The sequence below is a fragment of the Nilaparvata lugens genome, chromosome 10, assembly GCF_014356525.2.
Source record: "Nilaparvata lugens isolate BPH chromosome 10, ASM1435652v1, whole genome shotgun sequence".
NCBI lineage: Eukaryota > Metazoa > Arthropoda > Insecta > Hemiptera > Delphacidae > Nilaparvata > Nilaparvata lugens.
In genome coordinates, this window is record NC_052513.1 from 39,195,846 (window position 1) to 39,219,073 (window position 23,228).

Consider the following 23,228-nt stretch of genomic DNA (forward strand, 5'->3'; position numbering starts at 1 on the left):
TCACGAGAACTAATCAGAGAAGCTGATCAGATAAACTTGATTTGACGCCTCTTTTCTAAAAAACCCCTTCTCTGATTGGTTCTTGTGACATTTAAATCATGGTTGAAACTTAACAGGTTTTTGTGCAACCTGCCCTAAATCTATTAATAGTGCTCTAGAGCGATATTCACTTCAAACTATAAGCTTTTCTTCTGAATAACATTAAACCTCAATGCCTCTCATCCAATCAATGCTGACTCTTTAAAGTAGTTGTTTCAATATGTAGCTGTCAATTTGGATGAAAACATTCAAAAAATAATTGAAAAGGATTAGAATGTACTGTAATTAAACTCTCATGTAATACTCAAATATATATTCATTTCAACAAAAAACATCAATATTATTCTAAAACAAAAATACATTTGGATGTCTCACAATAATAATTATTTACATTATAAGCAGTTATTATCTCATCAAGGCTATTCAATGGAAGACATAATTATTTGAGTAGCATAGCCTAATGCACTTTTGATCTATTTTCTAATATATTATTAATATTGATACTGTATTTTTTATTACACTAATAATGAAATAAATTGGTATCTTAAAATCTATGCAATATTCTCGAATATAACTCAACTCTAGGCCTAGATCTAGATCTAGGTAAAAGCAATTGTGATAAAATTTCTTCTATCCAACTATTACTGTGATAGATCTATTATGTAGGGGTACCCTGAAGTTAGTAGAGATAAATTATCATAAAGATTTGATTGTAGATTTTTATAATAATTCATAATTACTACTGTAATCAAACAAGCTCAAATAATCCCACATGTGTGGAAAAATAGTTTAGGCCCAATTTTCTCATAATCTTAATTTGAAATTTTCACCTTATTAAATTAATAATCTTGGGATACTTATGTTTCAACTCATGTAAATGTCAACAACATTTTCTATAAATAATTAGCCTGGATTGAATATAGAAATCACATTGGATAACATAGACCTATACTTATCAAATTTTGATTCATTCATATTATTTTTGAACTTACATTGATTGCATAGCAATTGCTTAGATAAATGGTATAGGCTACATCTTACACACTATTTTACTCAAAAGATATTTATTCTTACAATACAAGAATCTCAAAATATCTGTCAATATAATATAGCTTATATCACTATAATATTGATATAATTTCATTTGAAATGTTTGATTTTTCTCATGGAAGACGTAGAAGCTTAGGTCTAAGATTGTGCATTATTTATTGCATAATTAAATAGTTTCATAAAATTGCATTTACATTGAAACATCAAAATTAATTTACAATCTCAGAATAAAATTTATCAAATACTACTAAATCGCACTATAGGTGCAAATTCACTTCATCGTCTACTGAATTTGAATTGTGAAACTTTGTTTTCGATACAATAAAATAAGTAGTATGGTTTCATTTGATAAAGGAAATAAGTAGTGTAGATAATACAAATGGGATAAAACTAATTTATGTTGATGCCACAAAATTCTATGCATAGTTAAAAGTTCTAGCATAGCTTATTACATAATAAATACAGTAACTTATCATTTCTTGTTTAGCCTTTATAGGAGTCAATGCTTTAGAAGATTTCAATATTAAATCTTTGTGGAGTTAATAATAGCATGGAATGTATAAATATTTTCAGAAGCATCTAACTTATCATTCAATTTAAAAATGTTCAATATGTAGTGAAACCATAGTATTTCAATTAAATCAGATCTCTCACTAAACTGATGATTTTTAGAATGATGCCTACATGAGTCCTAGACTTGTGCGAGAGTAATATTAAAGATATGATGATTTTGATTATGATAATGACGATGACAGATAAATTAATAAAAATCACGTTTTAGGTAAGTTCGGAACCAAGAATAAACTGGGTAATAGACCGACATAATTATGGATAATAAATTATAACATTTTCTCATCTAAATATTACATTATATCGTCTGTGATATAATTTAAAAATCTCGGCGTGTGGGGGAATACCAGATAGGTTCGTGTAGAGGGTTCTTTTGACTCTTTTAAGAATTCCAAGATCAATTAATGGGTTCTCAAGGAATCCTAAATCGATTTATAGGATCTTGAGAATTCCATAATCAATTTATGAGTCCTCGAGGATTCCAAAATCAAATCATAGATCATCAAGGATTCCCAAATAAAATTTATCAGACTGTAAGGATTCCTTGAGGAATTTATGGGTGCTCAAAGATTCCACAATCAATTTATGGGTCCTTGAGGATTCAAAAATCAATTCCAGAGTCCTCAAGTATTCCAAAATCGATGTATGTGTCCTTGAGGGTTCCACAATCAATTTATGGTTTCTCAAGGATATCACAATCAATTCATGGGTCCTCTAGGATTCAAAACCCGATTTATAGGATCTTAAGGATTCCAAAATCAATTCATGGATCACCAAGGAATCCAAAATCGATTATTCATGGATCATCAAGGATTCCAACATATATTTATCGGTCAATATGGATTCCATAGGAAGCTATGGGTCCCTAAGGGTTCCACAAGGAATTAAAGGATTTATTTGATGTCCTTCAGGACACTGCGAAGTTTATCTAGGAAAATGTTGGCATGAAGTGGTTGGAACGTGAGAGCTGGTCGCAGACGTATGGCTTGCACTCCACAGCCTCCGGCTTGCACACCTAGAAAATTTAAAAATTACAAATCAACAAAATTGAACAGAAAATATTCTCAAAATTGTTGTTCTCAAAATGATAATTAATTGAAGCTTCAAAAACTATTATTAAAATAATACAATATTGATTGCATTCATGCATCTTACATTCAAGAACACTGATATAGCAATAATTTTATCATGAGCAAATAACATATTCTAATCAATAATAATCTGAATCCTTATCAACAATTTTCTCTATTACATATTTTTATTTTCTCCCAGAAATAATGAATCTGACCTTGAACAAATTCAATTCAAATTTATTAGGCCTATAATGTATTTTTCACTTTTCCCAATAAAACTAATTGAACGCAATGACACTTTCAAAGGATTGTGTGGAAAATCCATTCTTTTACACTATAATTTAAACTTTGTATAAAAAACACTTTTAAAGTGAAAACACGTACTTTTTAACAGTGACGACATTTTAACCTGTTGTTGGCCAACTTCAGACTTGAAAACCTCTTGCTTCAAGGTTATTCAATGGAATTCAAAATAACCAAGAAGCAAGAGTTTCTGGACATTTTCAGGCTTAAAAAACTCTTGCTTCAAAGTTATTCAATGATATTCAAAATAATCTTGAAGCAAGAGTTTCTAAAGTCTGAAGATGATCAACGTCATCACTGCTAAAAAGAAAGTGTTTCCATATCAAAAGTGTTTTTTATACAATGTTTAATTATTTATTTATCTATTACACTAGCAGTTTTGTGAACAGTAGACCTGACCCAATATTTTCATCCACAAGTACCTGATTGAAACTATAGACCTTAATGGAAATACAGCAATAGACTGGCTTCTCCACACATCTGTGTAATCACTTGTCAGCTGATTTATGATGAATAATTCAATAGTCTGATTTTTACTACAATACTGGCGTATGAAGGAGGCTCCTTTTTCCTTTAATATTATCCTTGAAATGCAAAATTTCCAAAAACCTTGTATATACGTCGACGCGCAATTAAAAAAAGAACATACCTGTCAAATTTCATGAAAATCTATTACCGCGTTTCGCCGTAAATGCGCAATAGCGTTTTGCGTTATATGCGCAACATATAAACATTCAAACTTATAAACATTAAGGGAAATGCCAAACCGTTGACTTGAATCTTAGACCTCACTTCGCTCGGTCAATTATATACGGACCTTTGTTCTTCAATCCGGTCAATATCTGTCCTTGAGCCTTAGTGCTGGCCGCGTCGAAAGCCAGGAATGTTCCACGACCTCTAGTGGAGTTGATCACTTCGGGAAACTCTTTTTCCAGCTGCAAAATGCCGTCGTACAACACTTTTCCGGTGGCCTCCACGTTTTTCAGCAGATTTTCCTTCTCGATCACGTTGACAATCGCCTCTAGGATCAGGATTTTTCCGGGGTCGCCCATCCATGTGTTGAACACTCGGTAGGGCAGGTTTGCTCTGTGCCAAAACATTTGAGTTAATTTGAATTTGTTTATTTGTCAAAATCAAAATATAATGTGAGACAACGCTTTAATAAACGGTTAAAAATGTCACATTAAAAACTCAAAATAGTAGTTAATGCAACGGTTTTTTTAATGAAAGTCTTCAAAGACTGTTTAATGAGGCCCTGAGTCCTATTTCATTAAATTTACAGGGTCTGTATTGGAGGTACAGTACACATCCCGTAGGTTTGCCTCTGTGACTTTGAAACGGCATATAGGCCAGATATGGTTGGCGGGGTGATATTCCTACTTTTCCAAAAACATACGCTCCAGAGTACCTAGATCCCTAGATGGAGGAAGCTCCATACAGAGAGCTCCCTCAGTTCACACAGAGATTCTTCATGAATGAAAGAGTTACAACGTATCACTAACAATGTAAAGAGAATGTTGAAAGATGTCAGCTGATAGGCTGTGTTGTGCTGAAAGAACGTAGCTCCAAAAAGCTCATTGTGTATCTTTTCGGATACAACATGTTGCTTTTGAGAAGATACAGAAGTGCATTGTGTTGCTTATGGAAAGATACATTAAAGCTCCTTGTGTATCTTTTCGGATACAACACGTTGCTTTTGAGAAGATACAGAAGAGCATATTATGTTGCTAATGGGAAGATACATTACGTTGCTTTTGAGAAGATACAAAAGAGCATGTGTTGCTTATGGAAAGATACATTTTCAAAAATGTTCGATGTTTTTGAACGGATAGTATTGTAGTCTAGTGGCTCTCAAAGCTACAGGACCTGGATTGTACTTCATATTTTAAAAGTCCTGTAATACAGGACCTGAATTATATGTATTTCATGAAATAGACCCCCATATTGAAGAAAAATTGTTACAACCACATACTTACAGGCTAATGACAGATAATATAAATGATCATGCATGTGATTGTCTATTGATGATAAACTGTAGCAACCACAGACGTAAAAGGACAGACGACTTACACAAATTCTGGCTTCAAATAGTATCCTCCCAGCTGCATCTTTTTGCTGAAAGTGACCACATCGGGTGGTGTGTCGAGGTTGAAGTGCTCATGACACCACATCTTGCCTGTAGGCCCACCACCCGTCTGTACTTCGTCTATTAACAGAGCTGCACCGTGCTGTAAAATGACAAAAAATATATAAAAAACAAACAAAATTGCGAAAGCAAAACCCTTTATTTCGTACGAGCAGGTGTTACCCGTGCTCCGCAAGGGTCTGTTAAAAGCACGTTTCTATCCAGGTATTGATCCAAATAGTGAACGAACTTTGTAATGTTTTACTAAATTTTAGTAAAAGATTTATGTAATTGTATTTGATACTGTACTAGTATTTGTATAGGAACAGTAAGATACAGATATAATAAGAATAGTGATGTATAGTGATGAATATTTGAATTCTTCTGGGCTTACTTTAGATGTAGTTATGTTTATGTGTTTATATTATGTATATTGTATATACTTTCAATTACATTAACTTATAACCTTCTGATTTGTATAATGTTAGTATAGTTTTGACTTTGTCTATTGCCAATGTTGCTTAATGACAATAAAAATTTATTTATTTTATTTATTTATAGTGCCATCTGATGAAAAGTGAAATGCGCGTGATCGTGGCGCGTAAGTTTGTAAGCACCTTAATGTTGTTTTACTATATTTTTAGTAGAGGGTTTTTGTATTTTTCTTTTTTTTAGTACCTAATTCGAATACGTTAGTTATGATTTGCAATAGATCTGACCTTTTTCGCAGTTTTTTGAAGTTGTTGGAAGAACTCGTTGGATCCACTATGATCCCCTCCTTCAGCCTGAATAGGCTCAGCCACTATACCTGCCACTGGTATACCTTTCTTGCCGTACTCAACAATCAACTCTTCAACCTGCAAAATAATAAAACATCAATAAACATACAGAAATTATAAGATAAAATAATAACCATAATTTCACCTTCATGCGATAATATTGGTTTAAAAAGTTATTACTTGATGTGTTTTAACTGTTTCTCTCCCAAATTTGCATGGTTGATCATCTCATCTCATTACACACACAAACATGTATTATATGAACATCTTTCAACAAAAAGAAAAATCTGGTGTGGTGCACTCACACAACTTTCCTTGCCGTTATGAAAATTGATCAACTGACGCTACTGTTCCCGCGCATTTCAAGTCCACTTTTCTAAGATCTGAGCCAGCTGGTGACAGGACAAATAACGCTGGAGACACACAAAGTCTGCTATCTCTTCATAGTGAATGATTTAATAGAATCAACAGTTGCCAACAGTTTGCAATTAAATAATCTTATTTTCTCTAATTTCGAGCTTATTTTCAATTTTAGGTGAAAATGTTACTGAACATTAATTGTACAGATTTTCATGCTCAATCTTTTCCAACTGAAATTTTTTGTTTAAATTGTATCTGAAGCCTGATAATTGAAAATCTAAAATCAAACTTTGCATAGATGGTGCAGAGATCCTGAAATTTTTACAGATATGGGACTTGTAGCAGTTGATAGAGCTGATCAATGACTTTTCTAGGTATGAGTTTCATCAAATCGTTGGAGCCGTTTTCGAGAAAAATGCGAAAAACCCTGTTCTTGACAACATTTTCGCCATTTTAGCCGCCATCTTGAATTGCATTTGATCGAAATGGTTCGTGTTGGATCCTTATAGTGAAAGGACCTTAAGTTCCAAATTTCAAGTCATTCCGTTAATTGGGAGATGAGATATCGTGTACACAGACGCACATACACTCATACACACACACACACACACACACACACACATACAGACCAATACCCAAAAACAACTTTTTTGGACTCAGGGGACCTTGAAACGTATAGAAATATAGAAATTGGGGTGCCTTAATTTTTTTCGGAAAGCAATACTTTCCTTACCTATGGTAATAGGGCAAGGAAAGTAAAAAACTTCAGTAGGGCTGCAGTACAAATGAGGAAATAATTTAATTACTACTTCTAATCAATCAATAATAATTTATTATTATTATCATTATTATTATTATTGTTATTATTATTATATTATTATCAATCAATAGATGTATAATATCAACTTTACAATAGTTTCTAATAATTCATTACAACATTGTACCATGCAATCAGATCCTTACAATGTATTTGAATTCTCAATAACTACTTTTAATCAATATTAAAAAGTAATGGAATTATTAACCTTGGCAATGCAGCGTTCGTCCTCAGCTTTATTTTCACGGACGTTCTCTTGCAGTGGATACTTGTAACGCGGGAAGTCAGCAATGGGCCAATCAAAGGCCGGGATGTCAATTTTGTGGATATCCTTAGAGTGAGTCGTGGATAACACTCCCAGGGTACGGCCGTGGAATGCACCTACAAACAAGCATAACTCACACATGAATTAAGTAATGTAAATGAATAACATAAATATTATGACTAATAAATACTGTAGGTTGTAATAGATTAATATTTTATAAACTATTCAATCTTTTTTTTTTCTTCTCCGACACACCCAACCACAAAGCCCATAGTTTTTTATATTTGTAACATTTTATTGTATTTTATTTGTTTTGTAATTCTTTGATATTTTGTTTTGTCTTTGAGCTAGAAGGCTCAAAGTGGAAATTGAATGTCGCTTCAACATCTTTGACCATCATTATGAATCCAAATTCATTTTATGAAATGAGAAGATGGTCAAGTGATACATTATTTCGATACAGAGTTCCAAGAGAAAATAAATGGCGAAAGCCGCACATCGATATCTCAACCCGTATCAGTTTGTTGATGCAAAAGTTGTAAATTATGTTGTATATTAACCAGCTGAAATCATGTGTCAGCTCATGAAGGACTGTTTGTGTGATAGCTTCCAAATAACCTCAGCTAATGTTATTAATGAATGAATGGAAAACTGTAGTAATTGCATGCAACGAATTCTTCAGCTGACTAAATTATAAATCAAAACAATTTTTTTTTTCTTATGCACTTTTAATAATATTTTTTATCCTAATGAGTGAGTCAATTTTGTTGTCCAACGAGCTTGACCTGTAAAAAGGTTTGAAGAATTCGTGTTCAAAATTTGAAGCTGATTTGTTAATTCTCTCTAAAGTTATTGTAGAACATGCAAACAGACGGGCAACGACTTTGGTCTTCAGTAAGTCAAATGTAAGAACTCGCTAACGCTCGTTCAATTATGAACTAATCAGTATATTGAGTGCCGTATTTATTACAATGTGTTTCATTTCGGGCTTAAGGTGGACCAACAGCTGATCTTTCTCCGTTTAAACCGTTTATATGGGACTTGGGGCCGTTTGCACAGTCAAAGCTTAAACTGAATTTTAATCAGCTGGTGGCTTAAACTCAAAATGAAACACATTATAACAAACGAGACTTGATATGGATTTAATCCAGTTTAAAATGAAATTTAGTTTAAACTGGCACTTTGCAAACGGCCCTTATTCTCCACCATTGAAAGCTTTAAAGATACTTTCTCGATATTATTTTTATGAATAACGACCATGGAAGGAGAACTTAGAGATTAGAGAGTTTGGCGACGCGGGCGCTCTAAAGATCATTATATTTTGAAAATATAAATGTCCAAAAAATTAATTAATTAAGTCACGAACCATGGAAGGAAAGAATAGACAGCTTGGGTGATCCGGGGGTTTTGTTGATCATACAGGACTGCAACTCCTCAGGGGTGAAGGGGACCTTGCTGCCCCCCCCTCTGCTGATTCCGGTACCAGATGAAGATGTTCTTGTAGGCGTTCTCGTTCGAACAGGAACCGCACATCATTGTAGTCACGTGACCTAGTCCTTTCGGTGCTACCTGCCATCAAAACATACAATATAAAAAGATACATTCTGTTTCATAACGGTGATATTATACCTTAGCCTTCTCTTATAACTGTATAATGGAAGTGTAATGTGTGTGATAAATTTGATGTAATGTAGTACTGTATAACGATATGTGTATAAATGTCTTTTTTCATTATGGCTTCTCTTCAATAGAAATAAAAAATAAAAATCGAAATACCCTTTTTTAATATTGTTTAATTACGACATGTTTCGGCCATTCAGCCGAATTTCATGAGAAATTCAATCCTTTCAACCTATAATACATTATTATTGTATAGACAGATTCTTCGGCCTGTGTGGTTGTATGGCATCCAGCTGTGGGGCTGCGCAAGGAAAAGTAACATCAACACCATCCAGAAATTCCAGAACAAGGTATTGAGGAATGCTGTCAATGCTCCATACTTTGTCAGAAACTCGGATCTCCACAGGGACCTGCAGATGGAAGCAGTCGATGTGATGATCACAAAGGCTGCCAGAAACCATGAAGAGACTCTACATAATCATCAGAACATCCAAGCTCTACACTACATTGACAACTCTACTAGTAGTTCTGTGAACAGTAGGCCTCACGCAGTATTCTCATCCACAAGTACCTGATTGAAACTATAGACCTTATGGAAATACAGCAATAGACTGGCTTCTCCACACATCTGTGTAATCACTTGTCAGCTGATTTATGATTAATAATTCTATAGTCTGATTTTTACTCTAATTCTGGCGTATGAAGGAGGCTTCTTTTTCCTTTTATATTATCCTTGAAATGCAAAATTTCCAAAAACCTTGTATATACGTCGACGCGCAATTTAAAAAGGAACATACCTGTTAAATTTCATGAAAATCTATTACCGAGTTTCGCCGTAAATGCGCAACATATAAACATTTAAACATTAAGAGAAATGCCAAACCGTCGACTTGAATCTTAGACCTCACTTTGCTCGGTCAACTACAGTCAGGAGACTGAAAAGGAAGAAGCCTACAGATCTCGTGTAAATGTAGCATAGTGTTAATGAGTGATATTGAAAGCAACAGTGCATGGGCATTGCTCAACTAGACTGAGAAGGAGTCATATACCCTTTTAGTGTCAAACTTTAACCTATTAATTTAAGCTAGAATTGAACTGTCCATTGTAATATTACATTTTTCTCGATTGGAATCGAATCTTCAATTCGAGATCTATGAAACTTTATAGTAAATATCAGAGTCATCGATATACGGACAAACTTTTTGACTGAGAATTATTTTATCGTAAATGATTGTTGCATTGTTCCATGGTGTCACCGAGGCTGGGTTAACAGAATTAATAGATAAATGGTTTATTTAAATCGAGATGATATATAAAAATTTAAAATAACAGTTTCAAAATAAAGTTTTATTGAGAACAAATATGAAATGTGAATTCTAAACTTGTAATTTATAATTTTTTGGTGACGTGTCCGTAACGTTGAGGTGTCTAGAAGCTTTGCTCTCTTCCTGGTAGCTAGGTATTTCCTGTGCGTTCTTCTCTCTGAAACATGGCTGGCTGATGTGTGTTGTAACTTTGTGCTATCTAAATAATTTTCTATTTAAGTGAATTTATTAATGTTTTAATTTGAGTTTTAATCAGTTTATAGTGTTCTATTTTGTCTGTATATTGTTATTTGTGTATACAAGCCAATAGCCACTGTTTTTCAACTGTAAACTGGATAAGTACTTAGCTCGTAGTGACTAGATGTTTAGGCTTGTAAGATATTGTTATTTGTGTAGTATTTTGCCAAAATTCATCTGAAGATTATAAGTTCATTTGCTCTGAAAATTGGATTTCTCATTCATAGGCGATAGATCCATTCATAATTTATCAAGAATCTATTATGTTGGAGCCGATAAATTTCCTTAGGTTAATAGGTGTGAAATGCTATCCAGCCGATTTAGGAAAAATTGGTAGCACGGCAAATGTTACCCCTGTGGTGGGACCGAATTACAAAATAAATATGTCCCAAATGGTACACCATGAAATCCCTGGTTATGAAAAATTATTAGTAGGATAGATATCTTGATAGGTTATGAATGGTATACTGCTGAGTGGGAAATCGGTTCAAGAGAGATCAAGTCCTAATGAATATATTATCTGTGCAGACTAGCAAAATGGCATACAATATGAAAAATATTAGAAATGATGATGAGTTAATAGCTGTCTTAACACAACTGTTTGATAAGCAAAATGCTAAGTTAGACCAAATGTTTAAAAATAAAAATGCTAGGTTTGATAAGCAAAATGCTAGGTTTGATGAGCTAAATGCTAAGATTGATAATTTGAAACAAGATCAAAGTGCTAGGTTTGATGATATGAAGCAAGAATGTACTAGCATTAGACTAGAGCAGGTTAGTATAAACCTTCTATTGAAGGATGCACATGAAACATTGAGTGATAATCATAAAGATGAAAACAAATTGAAGCATGATAATAGTAGTGTTAAGTTACAAGATCAACTCATTCAAGTTTCTGACAATGTAGGCCTAGTTACTGTTGTTGAAAAAGTCAACCCTAATGAGATAGTAAAATTGAGTAAAGAAGTAGGTAGGGAGTTGTCTTCACTGAAAGTCAACTATCATGAAAGTGATACATTGAAGTTAGAAAACTATAAACAAAGTGAATGATTACATGAGACAGGTTTCTGTGGAGTTAGGAACAATGTAAACAAAATGAATGTTGCTTTGAGTCAAGTTGATGAGTTCAACTTTCAACTGAGAATTGAAAAGGTGTATGCAATGCATTCTCAAGTGAACATGACTAACTTTTTAAGCAAAATGGCTTTGTTGAAACAATGAACCCATGAATAAAATTATGTTCTTGAAGAAAACAAAACACAAAGTCACCATTGATGTGTTAGTATTCAAAGGTTGTTTCAAGTTGCTTATTTACAAGATGATGACTGTGAATCACATGATGAAAGGGTATTCCCCAGCTGAAATCTATTCTTATGTATAAATTCTTTTGTTATAATAAATAAACTTCAAAATTTGAAAGTATTAATGAATTGTGTAGCCATATATATGTGATGTATTAATGAAAGTTAACTTGAATAATAATGTTTTCATTGAATAAAAACGTTATGTTATATTATCAATTGAAATGAGTTAAAGGTTAAAATTTTTCTAAAGTTTTTGTAATTGATATCTTTTTCAAAATTTTAAAACTGTTTGTCCAAAAAATTAATTAATTAAGTCACGAACCATGGAAGGAAAGAATAGACAGCTTGGGTGATCCGGGGGTTTTGTTGATCATACAGGACTGCAACTCCTCGGGGGTGAAGGGGACCTTGCTGCCTCCCCTCTGCTGATTCCGGTACCAGATGAAGATGTTCTTGTAGGCGTTCTCGTTCGAACAGGAACCGCACATCATTGTAGTCACGTGACCTAGGCCTTTCGGTGCTACCTGCCATCAAAACATACAATATAAAAGGATAAATTTCTGTTTCATAATGGTGATATTATACTTTTTGTGTAGTTGAGAAGTTGATATTGTGGTAATTACTCATATTGAATGGAAAAGATTAAGAAATTGGCAAAAACCACAGATTTATTGATACTTAGAAAGACCGGATCGGTTATTTCGGTAGAGATTGACAATGGTGTAATAACCGAAACCGGTCTTTCTAAGTATCAATAAATCTGTGGTTTTTGACAATTTCTTAGTCTTTTTCATTCAATATGAATAATTACCACAATATTATATTATATTATACCTTAGTCTCCTCTTATAACTGTGTAATGAAAGTGTAATGTGTATGTCATAAATTTTATGTAAGGTAGTATAAAGATCTGATAAATTCAAAATTACTGTAGTGCAAACATTTTTCTGGACTTAAAATAGTGTGTGAATCAAGTTATCATTTACATAACCTCTTGACTGTGTATTTCAAATTAAGGTTTAAAGCAGTTTTGGGTGAATGCCTGTTGTTTTTACCTGCGTAGTATCTATTGTCTATGAATAAATGAAATGAAATTATTTTTTTTTAAATTTATAATTGATATCTCCATATTTCACAATTTATGTATTGCTGACTGTATAATAAGATGTTAACAAATTTCAATTTTATATTGATTATATACTTAAAAATAATTTTCATGTGTATTAGATTGTATTGATAGCCTAATCAAATTTTTCTTTTTAGTTTATAAGCATTTTAAGATAACAGGTACAGCACAGACATTAACATTGAAATAATTATCATGTGAATCTCGAAATCGGCAACAAGTGAACGCCATGAAGAGTGTTAAGAACATTTGGGTGATTTTCGAACTAGTGTGACTCATCTACGCCAATATCTACACCAATATCTACGCTGACACCAATACCTACACCAATAACTACGCCAAAATCTACGCTGATGCCTACACTAATAACTACGCCAATGTCAACACCAATATCAACACCAATAACTACGCCAAAATCAATGCATGCGCCAATGCTGATGCCAACGCCAATATGTATGCCGATGCCTGCGCCAATGCTGATGCCAATGCCAAAATCTACGCCGATGCCTGCGCCAATGCCAATGCCTGCGCCAATGCTGATGCCAATGCCAAAATCTACGCCGATGCCTGTGCCAATGCCAATGCCTGCGCCAATGCTAATGCCAATGCCAATATCAACGCCGTTGCCAATGCCGACACCAAAGCATACGCCAATAACAATGCCAACGCTTATTGCTGACTTTGTATCTCAAACTTCAACACTACTACATTACCTGGAGGTAATTGTCATCCATGTTCACGTTTGCAACTTTGAATTCAGAATAACAGTCACAGTATCATGAAAGAATTGATTCAAAAAATCCTCTCCTAAATTATTCCTGTATGCAGAACTCTAAACCTTGAAAGCTGAAAATATCAAGAAACCAAACCTTACCTAAATTAATCCTCACCTAAATTAATCCTGTATGCAGCGTCTATCTCTTTTCCGAAAAACGAATTACATTGTCATTTCAAGCCTGTAATGTACATTGTATAATTATATGATACAAAATTTACGTGACTCTGTATCGAGTTTGGTATGCAGCCGTCTACTACAAGCATGAGGCAATGCTAACTAAGATGTCACCTGTATCAAGTTTGATATGCATCAGTCGACTACAAGTATCAGCCCAACACTACGTGCATCCAGATCAGCCCAACACTACGAGTATTCGGATCAGCCCAACACTGATGTCATCACACTGGAGTCACACTTAACTGAAAATCATACTGAGTGCCTTAACGGACTGTTTTCCAAAATGTGCATCGATAAAAACAACCGCATCAATAGTGAAAGAAATGAACATTTTTTGATTTATTGAAATTTTATGTGAAAATTAAATGTAACAATTCATCAATTCATTTAAAAAAAATAATAATAATAAATTTTTCATTCAACATACTAATTTTTTTTTATGCAATAAAAATTGAATTTTTCTATCTATTAAATTTATTTGCAATTTCAAAAAACTATTCTTTACATATTAAACTTTCTGTTGAGATATTTTCCTGTAAATTATAAAGCTAAATCAAAAGTAATTTTGATATTCTATACTTTGAAATATTGTTTGGAAACATATAACAAATGCTATTGATGAATTTTTATAATAATTTCCAATTATAGTTGACATGTAATGTTTTTATAGAAAAAATTGTTACTGTTCTCAAATTTAATTTCAACAATTTTCAAACAGTAAAATTTTTTTATGTCAAGAGGGGGGTATTTGTAATATTACATTTTTCTCGATTGGAATCGAATCTTCAATTCGAGATCTATGAAACTTTATAGTAAATATCAGAGTCATCGATATACGGACAAACTTTTTGACTGAGAATTTTTTATCGTAAATGATTGTTGCATTGTTCCATGGTGTCACCGAGGCTGGGTTAACAGAATTAATAGATAAATGGTTTATTTAAATCGAGATGATATAATATAAAAATTTAAAATAACAGTTTCAAAATAAAGTTTTATTGAGAACAATATAAAATGTGAATTCTAAACTTGTAATTTATAATTTTTTGGTGATGTGTCCGTAATGTTGAGGTGTCTAGAAGCTTTGCTCTCTTCCTGGTAGCTAGGTTTTTCCTGTGCGTTCTTCTCTCTGAAACATGGCTGGCTGATGTGTGTTGTAACTTTGTGCTCTCTAAATAATTTTCTATTTAAGTGAATTTATTAATGTTTTAATTTGAGTTTTAATCAGTTTATAGTGTTCTATTTTGTCTGTATATTGTTATTTGTGTATACAAGCCAATAGCCACTGTTTTTCAACTGTAAACTGGATAAGTACTTAGCTCGTAGTGACTAGATGTTTAGGCTTGTAAGATATTGTTATTTGTGTAGTATTTTGCCAAAATTCATCTAAAGATTATAAGTTCATTTGCTCTGAAAATTGGATTTCTCATTCATAGGCGATAGATCCATTCATAATTTATCAAGAATCTATAACGTTGGAGCCGATAAATTTCCTTAGGTTAATAGGTGTGAAATGCTATCCAGCCGATTTAGGAAAAATTGGTAGCACGGCACCATTAATAAAGTGTTAGATTGCAGTCAAATTACAAGAAAAAAATGTTTCGGCCATGAACCCATTATCAACTAATAAAAAATCTGGTGTGGCGCACTCACACAACTTTCCTTGCCGTTATGAAAAAAGATCACCGGACACTAGTGTTTACGCACATCTCAAGTCTACTATTCAAAGATCTCAACCAGCTGTTGACAGGACAATAACGCTGGGCACACACGAAGTATGCTATCTCTTCATAGTGAATGATTAGAATCAACAGTTGCCAACAGTTTGCAATTGGATAATCACTTTATCTCGAATTTCGAGCTTATTTTCAATTTTAGGTGATAATGTTACTAAACATTAATTCTAGAGATTTTCAAGCTCAATCTTTTCCAATTGAAAATTTCTTGTTCAAATTGTATCTGAAGCCTGATAATTGGGAATCTAAAATCAAACTTTGCATAGATGTGGCGGAGTTCCTGAAATTTTTACAGATTTTTACAGACTTATGGCAGTTGATAGAGCTTATCAATGACTATTTTAGGTGCGAATTTGATCAAAATCGTTGATGCCGTTTTTGAGAAAATCGCAAAAAAACCTGTTTTGACAACATTTTCGCCATTTCAGCCGCCATCTTGAATTGCATTTGATCTAAATTGTTCGTGTCGGATCCTCATAGGGAAAAAACCTTAAGTTCCAAATTTCAAGTCATTCCGTTTATTGGGAGATGAGATATCGTGTACACAGACGCGCGCGCGCGCCACACACACACACACACACACACACACACCACACACACACACACTAATTAATTCATATGTTGTGATAGATGTGATGTATAATCTATTAAAATTCAATTATCATTGAATGCTCATCTTTATCCTCCTAGGCTCATTTTTCTATCAGTGATTTTAATTTTCCATTGATATTCCATGATATGGTAAAGATCTATTATAGAGAACAATTAAATTTTCTTCAACTTTATGATTAACTAAACTTACTTTCAGTAGAACATCTCTCAGTTTCTGGGGCCAATCTTCACCCGGGAAAACTCCCAATGCAGGCCTGTTTATCAGGGATCTCTGTAAAACAAAATAATATATTCTGTAAAATATATTCAATACATCTAAATTTCAAAATCTACTTTGTGAAAATAATTAAGGACTGAACATTTTGTGAAATAAACAACTACTAGACTTGACCTATTTTGGACTATGTGTAACCTTATCTAGATTTTAGAGAGGAATAGTACAAGTTTACCTTATTTTTTCTCTCTCTATCATAATAATTAAGGACTGAACATTTTGTAAAATGAACACCTTCAAGACTTAGCCTATTTCGGACTATGTGTAGCCTTGTCTAAATTCGGGAGAGGAATATCACAAAGGTTACCTTATTTTTTCTCTCCCTATCATTTTGATGATGTACTTGTTGTATCAATCAATCAATATTATCAAGCCAAAAGATGCAATGTACATAAGGCCAATTGCTTTTTTTCTAGTAAATACAATTGATCCATTAAGAACATCCTACACATGTTCACATGTTCCACGCATAATTTGAATGGAATCTATTTTCTGTATAGGGCTACTTTTATAGAAATAGAAAGAGAAATACAAATCTTAGTACCCTTTTTGAAATATTTAATCACAACATGTTTCGGACATTGATGACATCACTTGAAAATGGCATCAATGTCGGAAACATGTTGTGATTAAATAATTCATAAAGGGTACTAAGATTTTTATTTTTCTTTATATTTGAATGGAATGTTTGTATTGTTGAATTGAATATCATGCCAATACATCAATTATTGATGGCAATATATTATGGCAATTTGTCGGCCAGACAGCCGAGTCGACTAAGGCGTTGCACCCTTCAGTCTGCTAGTGATATCTGGTCGCGGGTTCGAATCCCGCCAAATCCCATCGAATAGGCATGGACGTGTATTATCAAGCAATAAGTTCATGTGGGCATTATCTGCTGTAGAAAAAATATATAGACAGAATACAGTAATAGGTAGGTATAGAAAATAATAACGAAAAATAATGACAAGTTAAGAGATTTTTATATAAGTCTTGAATTTATATATTCATAACAAACTTTTATATGTTTCATCAAATTTTCATGTAGGTGTGTCATTATCTTTGTGATTTTAGATAAGTAAAAGGTTTTTTCCTGTATTGTATTAAGTGTATTATTTTGTATACAATATTGCATAATAGTATGTTATTATTCAATAGTATTTTTGCCTTGAAAATGGAAAATAAATTTGTTTTGATTTTTGAGTACTATTGTAGATAACAGATGGAAATTACTGAGATATTCATGTATTCGAATGCTAATGAATTAACAATTATTATTAAACGAATTTCCATCAAGCTGTTTACCCTGTTGTCAATATTTGCAGTAGCAGAGGTCTTCGGGGTGATTTGCAGCATTTAATTTGAATTTTTGTTTGATAATAGTTATTATAGATTACATGCAGACACTTCCTGACAATATTTATTTATTCATTTAACTTCCATCTTTCAACGGTACAACATCAATTAGATTAATAGATAAACATAGATACTTTATTGATAGTTTGAATTATAGAGGTAGAAGATAGTATGTTTCTTTCTTATCATTTTATTCGGTTCATTAAACAGCTAGAGATCTCATGACTTATTCCATAGAAAGCAACAACGCTTGCCTATATTTGAACACTCTACTTCATATTAAAACAAGAAGGCTTCATCCGAAAAATTGTTATCAGACAAAGATAACGGTAAAATCTTAGCCGGTTTCATGTATTGCGTCACAATATAAGCTCTTGAAAAAATTCAAACAATTCTCCTTGTTTCAAATAGTACTGTACTAAAATAGTTGTTATTTATCATGTGGAAGCTTATCTAAAATAAGTAGTCGTGTAGTGTACTGTGGGATACTTGCGAGGGATTATCGATTGGAATGTATTAAACTGTTTTGAAAGAATCTATAATACTTGTAATAGGAAAAAAATGCCAACATTAAATTACACAAAACTAATTTATCTGACGTTAAACAACACATAGATTATAATAGTAGGCTATGTCTATCTGTTCTCTTTTTGAAACACGACATGTTTTATGGCGTTCGTATCATTTTCAAAAATATTGATAAAAGCAGCTTTGTAATATCACTATTTTTATATTATACCAGCAGGTATCCCGTGCTTCGCAAGGGTCAATTTTAAAACTTGACGTAATAAAAAATTTGAAGAATTGAAAATAAGTCTATAACCATCCTCGGTTGATTAAGAATCTATATGCAAAATTTCAAGTTAATCAGACCAGCAGTTCAGACGTGATGATGCGTCAAACATAATTTTCCTATCCCCTACGTGTAGCCTACGTTGAGCCAGTTCTTTCCTTTATTATAGTATAGATTACAATTCAGTTAGTATAACCATGGAGAAACAATAGCGTAAGTAGATATCCCATGGTATAGGGCGTTAATGTCACAACTTTTACTGTTATCTCAAGTCGATTACTATCGATTATTGTAGATTTTTACTGTTTTGTTAGGGTGAGAGTGTATGAACGGCACAATATGAGAGACTACCAGCGTTACACAGCTTCACGGGAGAGAACTATGTGGACTATCGGCTTGAGATAACAGTAAAAGTTGCGACATAAACGCCCTATAACCATGGGATAACTTAAGCTATTGTTTCTCTATGGTATAACTTAGGTACTATGGTAATTAGGTATATAATTGAGCTGCTATTATATTAATGCCAAACCATGTCATATTTTTTAAAATAAAACCAAAGATTACCAGTTGATTCAATTGTGAAGTTACTGAGTAGCCATGGGAAAATACATATGTAAAAACACTTCACTTATATGAGCTACTTTTGTACAAATTAATAAAAACAATATAAATACCCTTTATTATAATAGTAATATATTTATAGAACATATTTACATATTATAGTATATAGTACATATAGTACATAATTATTATAATAAAGGGTACTACAAGTTTTTATATTGTTTTATTAATAAGATAAGTAGTATAATTACATGCACTAGACCTTTTGTATACACTAGCTTTTGAATAGAGAGATACGAGTATAATATATTATTTCATGATGATATATACATTTTTTTGTAGAAACTCACAAGATTATGATCATTTTTGAAGACGTTTAGCAGGGCCGGATGGTTGTAGCCGAGAGGCACAGATGATATCTGTGTATACGTATCAAGCAGCACATTCCCATCAACGTCTATTAAATAGTTGCCAATCGATTTGTCGTAGTCAGCAAACAGTTGCACCGTGCCGCTTTGCTGGAAAAATATTTTTTTTTAAATTTATTTGTACAATCAGATTATTAGTTTATGATTAAGGGCCGTTTGCACAGTCAACAAACTAGACTTGATACGGATTTAATCCAGTTTAAAATGAAATTTAGTTTAAACTGTCACTGCGTGCAAACGGCCCCAAGAGTTAGTTGATAGTTGATAACAACTACATAACTACTAAAAAACTACTACAAAACTACATAACTACGGTACATGAAAACATAACTACTAACTATAATAGCTTCAACTAAGTTGTTAGTTGATAATAGACTAAGTTCTGTTTACGCAAAAGCCTGTTAAATTTTAATCATGATTAAATGCCACGAGAACAAATCAGAGAAGCCTTCTTCTTTTCAATAACGCCTTCTGTGATTGGTTCTCGTAGCATTTAATCATGATTGAAATTTAATCAGGCGTTTTCTCATAAAGGCCTTCTCTGATTGGTTTTTGTGGCATTTAATCATGGTTGAAATTTAACAGGCTTTTGTGCAACCGGGCCTCTTAAGAGTGTTAGTTATTGATAAAAGGCTAATAGTCAACTATAATCTAAAGCTGGAATCCCACATATAAGTATCAGTGACGTGTCCTGTATAGTGAAAATATAATTCTCATTAGTTGTAATGGGACTGTTCCTACTCAGCCCGGTAGAGCTATATGAATAGTTTCATTTGAACTTATAGGAATAATATTCTCATTGTACCGGACATTAACATTGATACTGATTAGTGGTAATCCAACTTAATAATATGTAAATATGCCTATGGGTCGATTTCGTTGAAGTTGTTTCAACACTATTAAACCCGTTTAATTAATGTATGAACGCATTCCTTATAATGTGTTTTCAATTGAATCAGTTGATGGTTTAAATTAGAATTTCAATTCAACTCTTTTGGAGAAAGGGGCTCTATATTAATCAATAGTATTGTATCTATTGATTAATATAGTATATTGTATATTAATTGTAGTATTGTATAATCAATAGTAAATGTATCAATAGTGAGTTTCACTTTAAACTGTCAGCATTCCTTATGAATAGCATCAATGCTTCCCATTCAAACAATGCTGACAGTTTGAATTGAGTCTCAATATATAAGTAGTCTACTATAATCGTTACAGTATTGATTCATTCAACAGAAATTATTATTTCATTATTACTGAACTTGAGAGAACGGTTAATTCTAATCCACAAATATGCATTTATTGCAAAAGAAGTTGGATTCTTTTGGAATCTTTCGCAATTTGCAAAAATTAATTGCTTTTTTATCAGCGCCGATTCAGTGTCATTAGCAGAAAGAGCAGGCATTTAATCCGGTGATAGTAATTATGGTTTGTTTGATAATGATAAGCTTTTTCTTTATAAAAAAGCTTGAGTAGATACTTCTCAAATACTTGGCTACTATAAAAGAGAGCGTCATAAACAATGATCACTTTTAGAAATAATATCAATAATCAATCACCTACAGTAATTTAAAAACATTTTCACCTGTATAGCAGATAATTCGGCAAGAAGACTTTTCGATTTTGGGCCTGGAATTTCTGTTTTGACACTTGGCCCAGCTGGCTCGCCCGCCAACGTTGCCAACTTCTGGTCTGTTGACAGGAAAACACGTTTTATTCAATTTGTTAGTGACCTAGAAACGTAGCTGGATAATCTATTTTTATCTCCGGTATGAATGAATTCGAACTGGAGTAAATCCGAGTCTGTAAATTTGTATTTGATAGGTAATGGTGCTGATATAGATGCGTATATTTATGATAGAGGCTAAGATATAAATTATCATATAGAGGAGATATATGGTAATAAATATTAATTTAATTCATGGATAAAGCAATTATACGATTTGATAATGGTCTTGATAACTTATAGAGGCGTATATATGATAGAGGCTAATATACTAGACGCTAAGATATATATTGTACCGTATGTATTATCATATAGAGGAGATATATGAAAATTCATATTCATTTAATTAATGGATCAAGCAATTATACGAAATAATCATCAAAATTCCTGACGTTACGGTACTGAAAGTTTACGCACCTTAATTATTATATTTTACCAATTCACTTTATTATTATAGTGATTTATTAATGTGATTACACTTCACAGTTACATCCATTTAATAAGAAAGTAGACCAATTTAATAATAAAAAGTGTTATTGTTTTTAACACTCATACTAATACAAGTTCATAATGATTTCATAGTTCACTGTTTCATTTTATGAGTTATAACTACAACAATAGCCGTGCTGCACATTGATAAAAGTCATTCATAAATATAAATAAAATATTATTGGTGTAATCACACGATAAAAAATTATCAGAGTAAGTGCAGAGCTCCAAAGCTTTATCACAAATTTAAAACTATTGTCACTGATAAGAAGCTGATGGGTCAAGTGTTAAAGTGATAAGCAATTAATTGATAGAGGATGAGCTAATATTTTTAAGTATAGATATAAATCTTGAGAAACATAACATTTGAGAGCTACTAAGCTTTTAACAGTGATAACCTTAATCTTTTATTTAATCTAGTTTTTAGTGATAATAGTAATAGGGTATTAAAATGCATACTTTATAATTTATTGAGCTTCAAGTGATATACTGTTTAAGTTTTTTGGTGATACTGATAGCTAATATAAGTGATATTTTCATGGACATTTTATATAAATTTATAAATTATTTATGATAAAATTTATGACACTACTTACATCTCACAGAAGCAGCTGGTATCCCTTTTTCAACAGCTCTCACAATTTTCTTATGCTGTAAAATATCGGCCGATACCCTTCTTAGAGCCATTTTGTGTATGGTACCCTGTCACAATCACAGACTTGGATGAACTCTTAATTCAAACTTTCAAATTGACGGCTTGCCCCCTCTCTGGGTTCACGAAATTGTAATTTATTGAATTGATGACACCACTAGGAGCGGGGAAGGGTTATCAATTTACTACAGAAACAGTCAGGCCAACACTCTCATTCAAAAATCATGGCCTTGAAATCCAAGAGGAGATCTTTTCTGCAGTAGTTCCTCTCCTCTTCACTGAGTGATAAACATTATGCTGCCCTACTGACTCCCATTTCGCTGTAGGCAGGAAGCTCCAGAGGATACAGAGTGATGAGGGAGTGTATCACTGAGGATACAGAGTGATAAGGGAGTGCATCACAGAGGATACAGAGTGATAAGGGAGTGTATCCGCGAAAATACACGCCACTACTAGTAGTTCTGTGAACAGTAGACCTCGCGCAGTTATAAACCACAGTCTCCTCAATACTGTCCATCAGATAAATTCTGTCCTGTCCCGTCGTGTCGGCGAGATATCGGTGTATAAACGACTAATGGCTGTTTGGGTTGTTGTATCGACAATGCTGATAATTTGATGTAAACAGCTATGCTACTATTATCAAAAGC

General features: G+C 32.8%; 1 protein-coding gene across 1 annotated transcript; it reads right to left on the reverse strand.

Annotated features, from left to right (window-relative positions):
- Positions 1 to 337: 337 nt before the first annotated feature.
- On the reverse strand, positions 338 to 22,870 carry LOC111045681 (4-aminobutyrate aminotransferase, mitochondrial). Its single transcript, XM_039436845.1, has 10 exons — positions 22,526 to 22,870; positions 21,300 to 21,406; positions 19,634 to 19,801; positions 16,487 to 16,567; positions 12,190 to 12,391; positions 7,325 to 7,497; positions 5,880 to 6,017; positions 5,106 to 5,263; positions 3,853 to 4,121; positions 338 to 2,674 (listed from the first exon to the last, which is right to left on the reverse strand). The coding sequence occupies exons 1-10, from the start codon at positions 22,614 to 22,616 to the stop codon at positions 2,553 to 2,555; spliced, it is 1,509 nt and encodes a 502-aa protein (XP_039292779.1). The 5' UTR covers positions 22,617 to 22,870; the 3' UTR covers positions 338 to 2,552.
- Between the last annotated feature and the right edge of the window lie 358 nt (positions 22,871 to 23,228).